The sequence below is a fragment of the Podarcis muralis genome, chromosome Z (assembly GCF_964188315.1).
Source record: "Podarcis muralis chromosome Z, rPodMur119.hap1.1, whole genome shotgun sequence".
In the NCBI taxonomy this organism is placed as follows: Eukaryota; Metazoa; Chordata; class Lepidosauria; order Squamata; family Lacertidae; genus Podarcis; species Podarcis muralis.
The window spans coordinates 8,544,017-8,558,735 of record NC_135673.1 but is presented as its reverse complement, the minus strand read 5'-3'; the positions used below and the strand labels follow the sequence as shown (position 1 = coordinate 8,558,735).

At 43.2% G+C, this 14,719-nt stretch overlaps 1 protein-coding gene and 1 long non-coding RNA gene across 2 annotated transcripts in view; one reads left to right on the top strand and one right to left on the bottom strand.

The window, feature by feature from the left end:
* TMEM268 (transmembrane protein 268) overlaps positions 1–7,062 on the top strand; it is a 20,511-nt gene extending 13,449 nt beyond the window's left edge. Inside the window, exons 8-9 of the mRNA XM_077922256.1 lie at positions 906–1,091; positions 3,124–7,062. Of these exons, the coding sequence (XP_077778382.1) occupies positions 906–1,091; positions 3,124–3,303 (366 nt within the window). The 3' untranslated portion in view covers positions 3,304–7,062. The remainder of the gene's footprint in view (positions 1–905; positions 1,092–3,123) is intronic.
* Positions 5,747–14,719, bottom strand: LOC114589364 (uncharacterized). The gene is made up of 5 exons (XR_003704646.2): positions 14,628–14,719; positions 14,045–14,252; positions 12,640–12,828; positions 6,963–7,052; positions 5,747–6,101 (listed from the first exon to the last, which is right to left on the bottom strand). It is a non-coding gene; the product is annotated as an uncharacterized LOC114589364 (long non-coding RNA).

The window sequence follows — 14,719 nt, the reverse complement described above, 5'->3', positions numbered from 1 at the left end:
TCGCGGCTGTGGGGAGGCCTGACAAGGCCTGACTCCTCAAGGTGGGGGGGGGGCTGCCATGTCCTCACATACTTTGGGGTGGGGCATAGAGTTGGTGCCTATGGACCCATTGAAATTGTTGGACATGACTTGGTTCTCTTAATTTTTATGTGTCTACTCTGAGTGGATGCTGTCATCCTTAACAACACTCATATTCATTTGTGTGATTATGGCCATATTCACACCATCCATTTAAAGCACTATGATACCACCTTAAGCAGTCATAGCTTCTGGGAGCCTGTAGTTTGCTAAGGGTACTGAGACTTGTTAATTTATCCCTTCCAGAGCTACAATTCTCAGAATGGTTTAAGCATCAATCCCTCCTCATAGGTAACTCCTGAATATTGTAGCTTTCTGAAGTACCCTTAACAAATTAGAGTTCCAATAATCCTTTATGGGAAGCCTCAACTGTTGAAAGTGGTAGCATAGTGCTTTATGGATGGTACGAATGTGGCCTATGTTGCTACTGAATTGTATCCAACAAATTCCTAGCGAAAGCAGAATGGTTTCTGCTCACAAAACAGAACTTCTGTTCCCTCTCCTGTCTCTGCATGCCCTCAGTGCCACCGGGACCTTCAGAGCAATTTTGTGTGTCAGGACTCACATGGAGAGAGGAGACAGAAGAGGAAGGGGAAATTCCGTTGTGGGAATGGAAGATAAAACCATAGAATTGTAGAGTTGGAAGGGACCCAAAGGGATTCAGCTGATCATTGTTGTTAGCTGATTGCTGCAGAATGTCCTTTTCTGTTAGCTGATTGCTGCAGAATGTGCTTTTCTGTTAGCTGATTGCTGCAGAATGTGCTTTTCTGGGTGATGCAGAATAATATCACTGTCCTGCAAATCTGCTCCTCCCGGCTCCTTTTCAGTCTGCTCTGAAGCACAACCTGAAAGAACTCTGCATTGTAATAGAGACTCCCATCCTTCCAAGTCAGGAAAAAGGCCTGGGAATTTCTTCAGAAGATTCTGAACTGCTGCCCGAGAGAAAGGACAGCACCCAAAGTGCCTTGGCATACCGAGAGTTCCTCCAGCTTGTCCCAGATGGAGCCCCTGAGGTAAGAACTCATTGAAGGTGTCTGTAAAAAGGTTTGGTGTTGGGGGAGTGCTGAGGTGGATCTTCACCAGCCTCTGTACTCAGCCAGCCCATACCTGCCTGATTTCTTACTTATAAACTGTCCAGAAGGTGGCACTGCCTGTTAGTTTCTTTCTCCTCCTTAGTCTCAAGGTTGGCCTCCTAGACCTCAGCAGGGAGGAGGATGGAGGCAAAACTAGAACCTAGTGCCTTTATCAGTCATTGGCTCCAGCACCACCCTACTTTTGTATTCTATACCTATTGTCCTACCAGTCCCAAGGGGGCACCAGGCACTACTGCTCATTTATAAATGTTTAAGAAATATTTAAAATAAAATGTAGGGCCAATGATATATTATTATGCCTTTTAAATGATGTGGATAAGCAAGGGACATTCAATGAATATTTGAATTCTTAAAGGAATTTTTAATTTTATTTTTTTTTAAATTCAGAAACTTTTCAAGAAACTTTTAGGACACACCTTTTGGTTATTTTAAGTTGTTTTAGACTTTGTGTTTCAAAGTTGTAACCCACCCTTGGACCTCACAGTGAGGAGTAGGTAATAACAACAGTAATAACTAGGGTACTGTGTACAGTGGTGCCCCGCAAGACGAATGCCTCGCAAGACGGAAAACCCGCTAGACGAAAGGGTTTTCCGTTTTTGAGTTGCTTCGCAAGACGATTTTCCCTATGGGCTTGCTTCACAAGACGAAAACGTCTTGCAAGTCTTGCGATTTCCCCCCCGCTCCCCCCCCTTTTTCTAAGCCGCTAATAGCCTTTTAGCAGCTAAGCCGCTAAGCCTTTAATAACCGCTAATAGCGCTAATCCGCTAAGCCGCTAATAGGGTTGCTTCACAAGACGAAAAAACCGCTAGACGAAGAGAATCACAGAACGGATTCTTTTCGTCTTGCGAGGCACCACTGTATATTAACACTAGCAAGTGTAATGTACATGAAAGTTTGGAAAGGTAGATGTAAACCTAATAAGAATTAATGATGTAAATGATGGGAGGTGCTGGAAATGTTTAAGTTGTCAATAATGTTAAATGAAATGGGATTAAAAAGCCATTGGAGGCTAGATAGATAGATAGATAGATAGATAGATAGATAGATAAATTTATTGTCATTGTCCGTATATACACAGTATACACAACAACGAAAATCAAACACCCACCCAAAGACCGGGTTCACAGTTGTGTAATATAGAAGCAAAGAGCTCAGAATATCTGGGTTTGGAGAAGGGAAAGGGCCACAGGTGAGTGGTAGAGCACCTGCTTTGTGTATGGAAGGTCTCAGGTTCAACCTCCAGCACTGGGAAAGACTCCAGTGGGAAATTTTGGGGAGAGGTGGTTTATTATGACATAAGCCAGGGTTGGGGATAGGCCAATCTTGGCCTGTGAGGCCATTATTTCAGAAACTATGCCCACTGATGCCATTCCATTGGTGGGAGGGGTTTGATTCTGAATTGGCTGCATGCATCAGTTACTCTATTGGGAACTGGGACACATAGCTGAAGCAGCAGGGTTTAATCTCCTCTCACCAGCTGATGAGTAGGAATTAAATCCTGCACCATTAGGCTGATCATGCCTCTTCCCCTACTGGAAACAGCCATGTGCAGTCAAAGCTCAATGTTGGGCTGTTTGAAAGCCCTTTTGCAAAGAGTCCTGTGCTGTTCAAAGAGCAACAAAGTTCTGGTTGCAAAAGAGCTTTCAAACAATTCCACACTGAGACCCCATAGTCAGGGCTTCAGAGTTCAGTATAACCTGGTACCATATTGATGTCAGATGACTGACAGGTAGATGGCCTCTGGGTTGGGGATATAAGGATTTGACTTGCTGGTCAGAAAATGTTCTCCACTTCTAGCACAAACTTTCAGGGACAGCACATGAAGTGCTATTTGAGCTACAGATTGGTGTAGGCATCACTGGGCTAGATGGACAACTGGTCTGACTTGGTATAACAGCTGCTTCCTATGTTCTTACATCATCAATAAATGTTGATGCTTGACTGATTTTAGGTGATGGCCCATCAGCTATTGGCAATCTTCAGTGGCTGCTACATCAGACTTCTGGTCAGTGGTCAGCTCACAGAGGTCGCTGCAAGACGACATGTATCACTCAACCACACCCCATGCCTGTGCCAATTCATCGAGATGACAGTGCTGGCAAAGAGATCCTCTTGGTTCAAGCTGAGGTGACCAGTGGTGGATGATGTAGCCCTTTGCATTATGCACAGTATTAACCAGAATGGAGACCTAGAACTTGCAAACTGGGGGAATTATTTCACATGGTTGTCTGAATTGGCCACAGTGACACACACCTTAGTTATGCACTATTTGCATTGCTGTAACATGCTCTACATAGGATTGCCTTTGAAAAGTGCTCAAAAACTTCAGCTGGCTCAAAGAGCTGCCAGATTGCTGTCCCGGGCTGGTTATATGACCTATATGGATTAGGTCCAAGCTATCTGAAACACCACATTCCCTCATAAGAACCTGCCCAGGTTTCAAGAGCTTCAAGGGAGATCTTTCTCTTGGTCCCACCATCCTGACAGGCATACTTGGTGGGGATGTAGGAGAGGACCTTCTTGCTAGCTGCTGCCAGACTCTGAAACTCCCTCTCCAGAGAAGCCAGGCTGGCTCCCTCGTGGTGTTTCTGCTGACAGGTAAAGTCTTGTTCCAATAGGCTTTGGGAAGGTGACTGCTTTTAATGAAAGGGCTGGTGCTGTGCTGTTTTTCATTCAAGCTATTTTTTATTGTAAAGGTAAAGGTACAGGGACCTCTGACCGTTAGGTCCAGTCGTGGACGACTCTGGGGTTGCGCGCTTATCTTGCTCTATATGCTGAGGGAGCCAGCATTTGTCCGCAGACAGCTTCCGGGTCATGTGGCCAGCATGACTAAGCCGCTTCTGGCGAACCAGAGCAGCGCAGGGAAACGCTGTTTACCTTCCCACCAGAGCGGTACCTATTTATCTACTTGCACTGGTGTGCTTTCGAACTGCTAGGTTGGCAGGAGCTGGGACTAAACAATGGGGGCTCACCCCGTCGCAGGGATTTGAACCGCCGGCCTTCTGATTGGCAAGCCCTAGGTTCTGTGGTTTAGACCATATAGCTTTAATTATATTTTATTTTATAAAATGTAATTTTAATGATTAGTTTTTCTGTGATTTTAGCTGTGTTTATTTTTTATCAGTAAGCCTCCTTGACTACCTGCCAGGCAAAGAGGTGGGGTACAAATATAAAAGTAGCCACCACCATTGTTCTCCATATGCAACAAGTGTCCAGCAGTAATTTTCTGGATGCATTTTTGTCATCTCCCTTAAGGAGCTACTGTGAAATGAAATCAATGGCCTGCCTAGCACAGTACTGGCAAAATTTCTCCAACCTCCTGTGCAGACATCCAACAAGCCATGTCAATAAGAGATGATCACAAATCGCTTGTGCGATTTTGCAATATTTTGCTTTCCATGGCTCCTGTTGGGTAACAATAGTGGAAGATATTTCCCACAGGACATTCCGTTGCAAAGAAGGATCTTGTCTTTTCTGTTGCTGCAGCAAGCCAGGCAGGAAATGAATGATGTGTGCAGATGCAAAAGAGCAAACCGCTGCAGGATGGCTTAGGGTGGCCGATGAGAGATGCCCCCCGCCCCCTCACATAGCGGCATAGCTTCCGAGAGAGGCAAAAGCAGGGTAAAGGGACAATAATATTTTTACCCTCCCTCCTTTGCTCTTTCTGTGTGAGATAGTTGCTTGGGATCCCCACCTACCTGCAACACACACCTAACTGTTTCCTCTCCTTGGAGACAGGGGTGACATCTACTGCTGGTGATTTTTATGACTGGCTAAGCAGAGAAGATACAGTGGTACCTCAGGTTATGGACGCTTCAGGTTACAGACACCACTAACCCAGAAACAGTACCTCAGGTTAGTAACTTTGCTTCAAGATGAGAACAGAAATCGTGCTCCGGCGGTGCAGTGGCAGCGGGAGGCCCCATTAGCTAAAGTGGTACCTCAGGTTAAGAACAGTTTCAGGTTAAGAACGGATGTCCGGAACGATTTAAGTTCTTAACCCGAGGTACCACTGTATACAGAAGTCCTTCAGTCATTGGAAATGCAGTGATGTTATTGTGTGCAACAGAAAGAAGACTGCACCATAGCCTGGGAAGGTTTTTTGGGTTCAGAACCTTGGCAGGGCTATGCCCTACTTTGCCCAGAAGAGTAGCCTCCCTGGTTTCAGCATTATTTCACTTTCCTGGGCCCCTTTTGACAATATAGGGCGAGATATTTCCCATGGGGCATTCCGTTGCGTTTTGGTTTTTCCCCTTGCAAAGACCCTGACTCTTGAGTTTCTTCAAGCAGAAATATCAGGAGGTCATGAACCCATGACTGTCATTCCTGGAAGCATGAACTGTTATCCATGAGCTATCGGTATATCATAAACACTTCCCACACACAGAGTTGAAAGTGTGGGCTGAAGTGGACTTTACAAGTTTTCCAGACCACCCTGTGATATTTGCTGTAATAGTCATGCTATGCACTTGTCATGCAAAGTAATTGCAGGCTATTTCACCGTACTGCATTTGTGCTTTTGCAGTGCAACTCATAATTTTCGATGGGGAAAATAAAAAACCACCAAAGACTAATAACAATATAACATAGTTTTAATTAGTACAATTTCCTTTTCATTTCACTTCCAATTAAATCATTTAATAATTTTATAACTATCTACGGGCATCACAGGCAGAGGGTTTTCAGACACATTCATCTCCGCTGAAAGAGGAGTTTGTGAATCTGTCTTCATTATGGTCTGTGATGATGCAAGAGGGTGTGGACTTGCTGACATCATAGTTGCTTGAGGGGAAGCAGTGCAGGATCTTGTCCCAGGGAAGACGCTCCTTGTAGGCTTTTAGCGTCATCTTCTAATAGGCTGACTTTGGACGGGAAGGGTACATGTTGCTGGTGGCTCAGCTCTTCCAGATGAGGCGTGTCATGTAGTTACTTGTACAGAGGGAGGGAAAATTAGAAGCAATTAGTAGCCAGTTTGTGCTGAATTTGGGATTCGGCTGAATCCCATGGTTCAGCTGCCTTGGAAGCCTCCCCCACTTTGTTCAAGTATTATGAACTATGGAGGGGTGGGGAACATTCTCCCTATCCACTTTCTCCACATAATCTCATACGCTTCTAACACTCTCCTCCTCTTTTCACCTTTTTTTCTAAATGGAAAAATACAAAAACATTGCAAACTTCCTTCTCACTGGGAGAACCTCCAGCCTGGGAGCCAAATGCAGACCTCCAGGCCTCTCTAGCTGGCCCTTGCAACTCTTCTCAGGCAGCAGCCCCTCCCCCAGTCCCCCCCCCTCACCTGCTTTGCACTGTCCTTGGGGATTTTTCACTGGCTGGGATAGAGTCACTGAACTCTGATATCACCTCTTGCTCTCCTGGAGCAACAGTTGTCCAGAAGAGAATGTGGCCCTCAGCCTGAAATTGATTGCCCACCTCTGCTCTAGCCCTTTGTTTTCTTGGGGTGGGGTGGGGGGTGGTTTTCCCTTTTATGCACATTTTCCACCTCTGCTACACATCTTTTCTAAGAGTCCCTTTGGAGAATGGCTATTTTTGTCATGCTTCCTGAAAGCATCTGATCGGCTTCTGCTTTGGAGTCATGCTGCTGGACCCGAAGGACCTTTGGTCTGGTTCAGTAGGGTTCTTCTTAACTAGATGCCCACAGCTGCAGGGACTGGAAACTTATGGCACTCCAGATGTTAAGATTCCAACTCCCACCAGCTCCTGCCAATGACCAAGGGTTGTGAACAACACCTGGTTCCCCATCTCTGCCACAGAGAGTCTCCAGTTCCCCCTTACCTGGTTTCTCATTTGGCTCCTGCTGTTGCTCCTCTTTGCTCCGACAGCAGCAGCAGCATTCCCTTATTTTAGCTGCCACATAGCTGCAGGCTGTAGACCATGGAAATAAAAGGAAAGTCAAATGGAAATCTCTGCATGCAGTCCACATAACTCAGCTTTCAATTTTTGAAAATGGGGGTTTGCAACAAGAGAAGAGTTGGGTGAAAAGAAGATGTAGAGAAGGGGCTGTTGTAGTGCTGGGATAACAATATATGCCCTCTAGTTTATCTTCTGCTTTGCTAAGTGCTCCTTGTGAACTATTTGTATGACATGATCGAGTGACTGTATTGATTACTGTGAATGGACCCATTCATAATGATTAAGATGTGACATAGCTTAACTCATGAGAATAAAATAAGCTTGACAACTCTTAATGGCTGGAATGTTCTATGTAGTCTTTGGAACGAATGTCACACCCATCAAAGTTTGGAGAAAGTGCTCAGCAAAATTTTTGATTTAAGCAGAGTCTGACAGCTGGAGGGTTTGTTTTGTTTAAGATAGAATTAACTAAAAGTGGGAGTGGGGCTGCTACTGTTGCTTCTTGGGAAGAAGATGCAGGATTGACAGTTGTGCTATTTGCTTTAGAACTCTGATTGCTTTCAATATCTTCAGATAGATATCTTCAATATCTTTGTAGAGAACAAAATGCAACAACAAAATATGTACAAGAGGAAAAAATCACTATAAATTTCTTGCATACCAGTTCAACTTGAGGAAACAGTCTCTGTAAACTGATGCACTCTGTATAGGACTTCCTACTGCCAAAAAAAAAACTTGTATGACTCAGTCTTTCCACATCTCTTGTTTTTATTAGCAATATGTTCCTGGTCAGCCACATCTAGATAGTTTACAAAGCCAGACTTCCGGTGCTAATCACCATGGTGAACAGCCGGTCCCAAGATAGCGGACACCGGCCATGCAGACAATTAAGGATAATGTGAGAGTAATTGTCCTTGCAAAGCGGGGGTTGGGGGGGAGCTTTCACTCGCAGTTCATCTGATACCTGCTTCTCACTCCAATGGAATGTGGGGGGCAGGGACACTGAGTGTATAGCACTGCATGTATCGGAAACTCTGCAACACAGCCACCATAAGCGGAAGCCCCCTGTTTTTTAAGATGTATCAGAATTTGGACTTAAGAAACAAGCATGTTCTGAATGAAGGAGACAAGATAACCTGCTAAATGAACCAGCCACTGAGTGCAAAGGTCTCGATCTGGAGAAGATTTTCATCGTTATTGGATTGGTATGTTGGTAGAGAGGAGCCTTTGTTCTCTCTTTATATATTCAATATGCCATTTTATGTTTTGGCAACTCTTCGCCAAAGAAAAATTAGCTACTTATGGAATGTCATTAATAATGGATTGCAAATATTAATGGAATGCAAGAGGGAATTAACAAGAACTTTATAATGCTTATGGATTAATTCAAAGAACAGAACTATGTGGAAACCTTGGGATGTTTGGTGGCAATAGTCCACCAAACTCTAAGGAGGACTCTAACTTTGATTTATTATGGTGTTGGCGAGATATCAGCTTGTGATCGGGCGGGAAAGAAATCAAAGAAAATGCTGGAAGTCTGCCTGGAGTAATGGCCAGACACCAGACCTCTTTTGGTTTTGAGAAACGCAAGATGGCGAGAGGCCTTTACGCAGCAAAAATCAGTCCTTGGAGTGGGGTGTGTGTGTGTGCCAAAAATGATTGAGTACAGCAAGAAAGGAAGGATGAACATTAAAAAAAAGCATTCCACACAAAAGTTACAAGACTTAAACTCCTCTTGCAAAATAAAGGCTATGGAATAAATACGAACGAAAGTCATCACATCAGTGTTTGTTAAAACAAAGGATCAACATTGGAATTGTATTGTTTGGATTAAATAAGAGGATTGGAGTAGGCACAAGGAATAACAGCATCTGCCAAAAATCAGAACATGGGAAGTCATCCAAAATGTTTAATTTGGAATCGGATAATTGGCTCTTTTAATTGTATTATGATTTGGTATTGTATTAATGTGGTTTACATTGGATTCTTATTAATGAAAAATTAATAAAAATTAGATAGTTTACAAGGCCACACCTAAATAACACTTGCGGTTGTGATGATGGGATGCTCCGTCAATCCATTTCCTTAGGGTTCAGTGAGTTCACTCTGCTCAGCATTCCAGGCTTGCTGAAATCATTTTTAACAGTGGTTGGTGGGGCTGTATGGACAAGGCAGCACTATTCGCCTGGCTGCCCAACAGCAAGTGTCACTTCCAGTTACTGAGAGGTAGAGGGAGTGAGGTGCGGGGAGCTCAGCAACGCGCAAGCATGACAGCACCCCCAGTTCAATGCTCTTGACTCTCATCCCACTAGGTAACCAGCAGCAACACCTGGCATTGGAAAGTCAGGCACCCTGATTGTGCCACCTGCTCCTAAAAGGTAAAGTAAATGTACCCCTGCCCGTACGGGCCAGTCTTGACAGACTCTGGGGTTGTGCGCTCATCTCACTCTATAGGCCGGGAGCCAGCGCTGTCCGGAGACACTTCCGGGTCACGTGGCCAGCGTGACAAGCTGCATCTGGCGAGCCAGCACACGGAAACGCCGTTTACCTTCCCGCTAGTAAGCATCCCTATTTATCTACTTGCACCCGAAGGTGCTTTCAAACTGCTAGGTTGGCAGGCGCTGGGACCGAACGACAGGAGCGCACCCCGCCGCGGGGATTCGAAACGCCGACCTTTCGATCGGCAAGTCCTAGGCGCCGAGGCTTTAACCCACAGCGCCACCCTCGTCCCTGCCACCTGCTCCTACCTTTAAACAAATAATAATTCCAGAATTGGAGCGTGTGCATTCTGCAGCAATTTTCACTTCACGTGCTCTACACATAAATGCTGCAAATGAGCAAAGACATGGCTGCAGGTACAAAGTCCTATGAGGAATTGTTGAAAGAGTTGAGTAGGTTTATCATGGAGAAGAGACAGTTAAGAGGAGACATGGGGAGAGCTGTCTTCAAATATCTAAAGGACTGTCGGTCACACAAAAGGTGGAGCAGCTTGGGGTCACATCCGCACCATACACTTAAAGTGCTCTTAGACCACTTCAATAGGCATGGTTTTCCACAAAGAATCCTGGGAACTGTAGTTTGTTAAGGGTCTCCTAACAATGCCCAGAATGTTTAACAAACTATAGTCCCCAGAATTATTTGGGTTGGGGGAGTCATGGCTATTAATGTAGTATTAGGAGTATATGAGAGGAATGTATGCATTAGGCAAAACTGCGTATAAGCATGTGTGTATTCACACCCAAAATGGTGATTTTTTAATGCTCAAATGGTGATGAATTTGCATGTGGATTTAAATAATGGAATCATTGAGGTGGAAGGGACCACAAGGGCCATCTAGTCTAACCCACTGCAATGCAGGAATCTTATGCCCAATATGGGGCTTGAACCCATGGCCCTGAAATTTAAGAGTGTCATGTGCTACCAACTGAGCTATGCCAGTGGCAAACTGATGTGGAAATGTGGAGAACTCAACTTACGATTTGAAAAAATGAGGAACTGAGAGAAACAGAAAATAACAGATTTCTCCATCCCTAATGACAGGACACATGCCTTGCTTACAACAGATGCCCCCTTCTATCCCTGCCATCTCCAGCTAAAACATAGATGAGGTAGCAAATGAAAGGAAAGACCTCTCTCTGCCTGAGATCTGGGAGAACCATTGTCAGTAGGGGTAGATAATTGGCTTTCAGCTGGATTTCCAAGATTTCCAAGGTTATAGCCTGATCTAAGGGTCTCTCAGCAGCACCACAACCATCATTCAAATGCATAGTGAAGAAAAATAAAAAGGGAAAGGGAAAAGCTCTATTGATCAATATTAGATTTCAAACCATATTGTTAATAAGTGTGGTAATGGGCCTAAGAAACGGGAGGGGGGGACGTCAGAGGGATCTTTGCACCATGGCCCTGGATATGCTTAAGATGGCCCTGCCTAGCAGTTGGTATTAGAGCAGAGTCTGACATTATGCCTGTACAATTTTGTATTTTTATGGTTTTACTTATGTACCATTTTAATCTTTTTAATATTGAAAGCTTTAGAATTCCTAAAAAAAAAAAAAATATGCAACAGCTACAATCACATAAGGCGACTACCCGGGTAGCAAATTGTGAACAACAAATTTTAGCTTTTGATATAATTCTCCAGCTTCTTAAAAAGTGGACCCTAGATTAGACTCGAAGAGAGAAAGTTTGAGGGGATTTCCATTCCCTAGAAGCTCTACAGGCAAATCCAGAAATCATTGTTCTCTCCAGTTACATTTTCTGAAATCAACATATGTAATGGAGAATTATATAACAGTTCATTTAGAAAAGTATTTTTGGCTTTGCATTTCAAGACTGTGTCTTCACAATATTTAGAGGGACTATAGCAAAATATGTATGGAAGTGATAGCTGGACCATAAAGAAGACTGATCACCAAAGAATTGATGCTTTTGAATTATGGTGCTGGAGGAGACTCTTGAAGATCCCATGGACTGCATGAAGATCACACCTCTCCATTCTTAAGGAAATCAGCCCTGAGTGCTCACTGGAAGGACAGATCCTGAAGCTGAGGCTCCAATACTTTGGCCACCTCATGAGAAGAGAAGACTCCTTGGAAAAGACCCTGATGTTGGGAAAGAGAAGGGGGGTGACAGAGGACAAGATGGTTGGACAGTGTTCTTGAAGCTATGAACAAGAGTTTGACCAAACTGCGGGAGGCAGTGGAAGACAGGAGTGCCTGGTATGCTCTGGTCCATGGGGTCATGAAGAGTCGGACACAACTAAACGAGTAAACAACAACAAATAGCAAAATACTGGTAGAACAGTGTTTTACATATGTGATGCTGCAGCAGTAGAATATCTTTATCATTATTTACTGTACTGCTCTTTGTATTCTGAACCAAAGGCAAAATTTATTCTGAATTTTTTATGTAAGATACGTGATGGTGATGATCAAGTGAAAATCATATATTTGCTATCTGATTCTGACAAATTTCTGAATGGATGGTTTAATAGGTGGTCTAATGTATCAGGTTTTTAACCTTTGGTGTTTCACTTTATTTTACCTTTTTATATTTTTTTGGTATATTTTAATGTAAATATATATTTTGGTCAATGTTGGTTTTTTTAAAATATTGCATGAGTGTATATATTTTTTCTGTGGTTGATTTGACCATGATGTTTGAACCAACAACAATAAGCAATAAACCAGAAAAAAAATGAAGTAGGTCCTCAGAAACATGTATGGGTTAAAAGTAAATATCAGGTTGGAATGCGTGGAAGGCAGTAGACTACAGAACCTAAGGAAGGATATAAGTTCTTCCCAGAGTGCTCCTGAAATACTTCAGTCTGGAAGTAGTTCAAGGAAACTGGCCACTGGTTTTTAGTTTGGATTAAAACTCTTCACTCTGACAGGGAATTGGTGCCTTGAAGCAGCTGTGTGACCCAGCAAACACACATCCCACCCTTCTCCCTTTGCCAGGGGAAAGATTAAAAATAGATCTACGGGGACAAAAACCGCAGCTGAAACACCAGCTCCTCTTTCTCTTTGATCATGTACTGAAAAAGCTCTTTTGTAACCAAAAGTCATATGGGCTTTAGATAAAGCTGTTCTTCACTTACCGTGGGCAATAACTCAGGCCATGTTTCCTGTGGGTGCAGATGGGTGCGCGCTCTCTCTCTCTCTCGCTCTCTCTCGCTCTCTCTGCAGTCAACAGGTTTACAGCAAGAAAGCTGTTGCCACTTACAGTATTTCCTCCTTCTGGTAACACATTACATCGGTTCCTCACCAGAAGGCGTTGCCCCAGTAACCTAGTCACATGTGGGTGACAGTTAGCAGGGTAGGTGTTTTGTGACTCATACAGTTGCTCTGTTTGCTTCACTTTAGGGTAAGGAGGAGAGGGGATCTGGTTTTGTCTGTGAAGCTTTCCTGTGTGGGGGTTGAGGGAGTCAGCTGGTGGGGGACTTACCCAAAGAACCAGCATCTGTCCTAACACAATTGGTGGAAACACTTTGAAAATCCAATCTTACCTGTGCAACCTGTTTATTCAGTGCTAAGTCCTATTCCCCCCAGTGCAGAAATGTGTTAGGCAGCTGCAGCCTTTGACAGATTTCACACCTGGTTTAAAGCTAGTTTGAGCTTCTCTCTCCTTTTGGGGACTTTATTTTATTATAAATTTTTTATTAAGAAATTTTATTAAGAAATACACACACACACACACACACACACACACAGTGGTACCTCAGGTTACTTACGCTTCAGGTTACATATGCTTCAGGTTACACACTCCGCTAACCCAGAAATAGTGCTTCAGGTTAAGAACTTTGCTTCAGGATAAGAACAGAAATCGGGTTCCAGCGGCGCGGCGGCAGCAGGAGGCCCCATTAGCTAAAGTGGTGCTTCAGGTTAAGCACAGTTTCAGGTTAAGAACGGACCTCCGGAACGATTTAAGTACCTAACCCGAGGTACCACTGTATATAGAAACAAACAGGAAGCAATAGTACAAGGCTGAGTAAATCAAGAGAGGTAAGCACAGAAACCTGTCAAAATGTTGTTTTTTTAAAAAAATGATATTTATTACTTTTCCAACATTTTCAAAACAACACTACAAACAAAACAAAAAACGAAAAGAAAAAGAACAATACAAATACAAATACAATACAAAAACACTACATAACACCAACACATTAAACTAATAAAACAAAGCAAAAACAAACAAAAACAGTTTAAAAACACCTCAAATATTTTCAGTATCTTATCTTTCATTCACTTATTTCCAACGACCTCCTCACACCTCCCTTTTTGTATTCCACTTCTATTAATTGTTTCAGCAATTCCTTTCCATCTTCCTCTGTTTTCTATCCTATAATTATCTTAACACATTTTAACCTTATTTTCCCTTTAATACTCTATTAATCTATTTATACTTAATTCCTTATAACATTTCTACTAAAGCCATATAACTTCATTCCAACATTCTTCTAACATTCCTTAATTTTACAATATTTCTATAAATAGTCTTTAAACTTTTTCCAGTCTTCTTCCACCGACTCTTCTCCCTGGTCTCGGATCTTGCCAGTCATTTCCGCCAATTCCATATAGTCCATCAACTTCGTCTGCCGTTATCCAACACTTCAGTGCTTTCAAGAAGCAGCCATTCTCTCAGCCAGCAAAAAGCAGATGGTTCACAACAAAGTTTAGGGGTCTGGCAGGGCAAGTCCACCTCCTTCGAAACCTGTCAAAATAAATGGTGCACAATCAGTGCTAGCTAGTACCTGAGCTGTAGAAACAGCATCAAACTAAGGTCACCTGCAGCTTCATGTTCTTGGTGTTTTAAATGCACCTGTATCTATTTACAAAATCCACTGAGGACCATTAAAGAAGGTGGCTGCACAATGAAAGAAGGTGGATATACCTTCCCACATAGTATGTGTTTCACCAGTGATTTGAACTGAAGGCTTTGATTAGTATTTCATTGCCAGTCTTCTATCCATTATCTTTTCTTCACCTAAAGTTGTATACAGCTGTGAACAACTTTTTAACATTTTCAACACCTCCTTCCTGTAGGTGATGAAATCTGTTCATTTAGAAACACACACCCTGCCACTACCTGTATAGTCAATTCTCTGCTTGTGGTGAAACAGTAAAGTAAAGGACCCCTGGACATTAAGTCCAGTCAAAGGCGACTATGGGGTTGTGGTG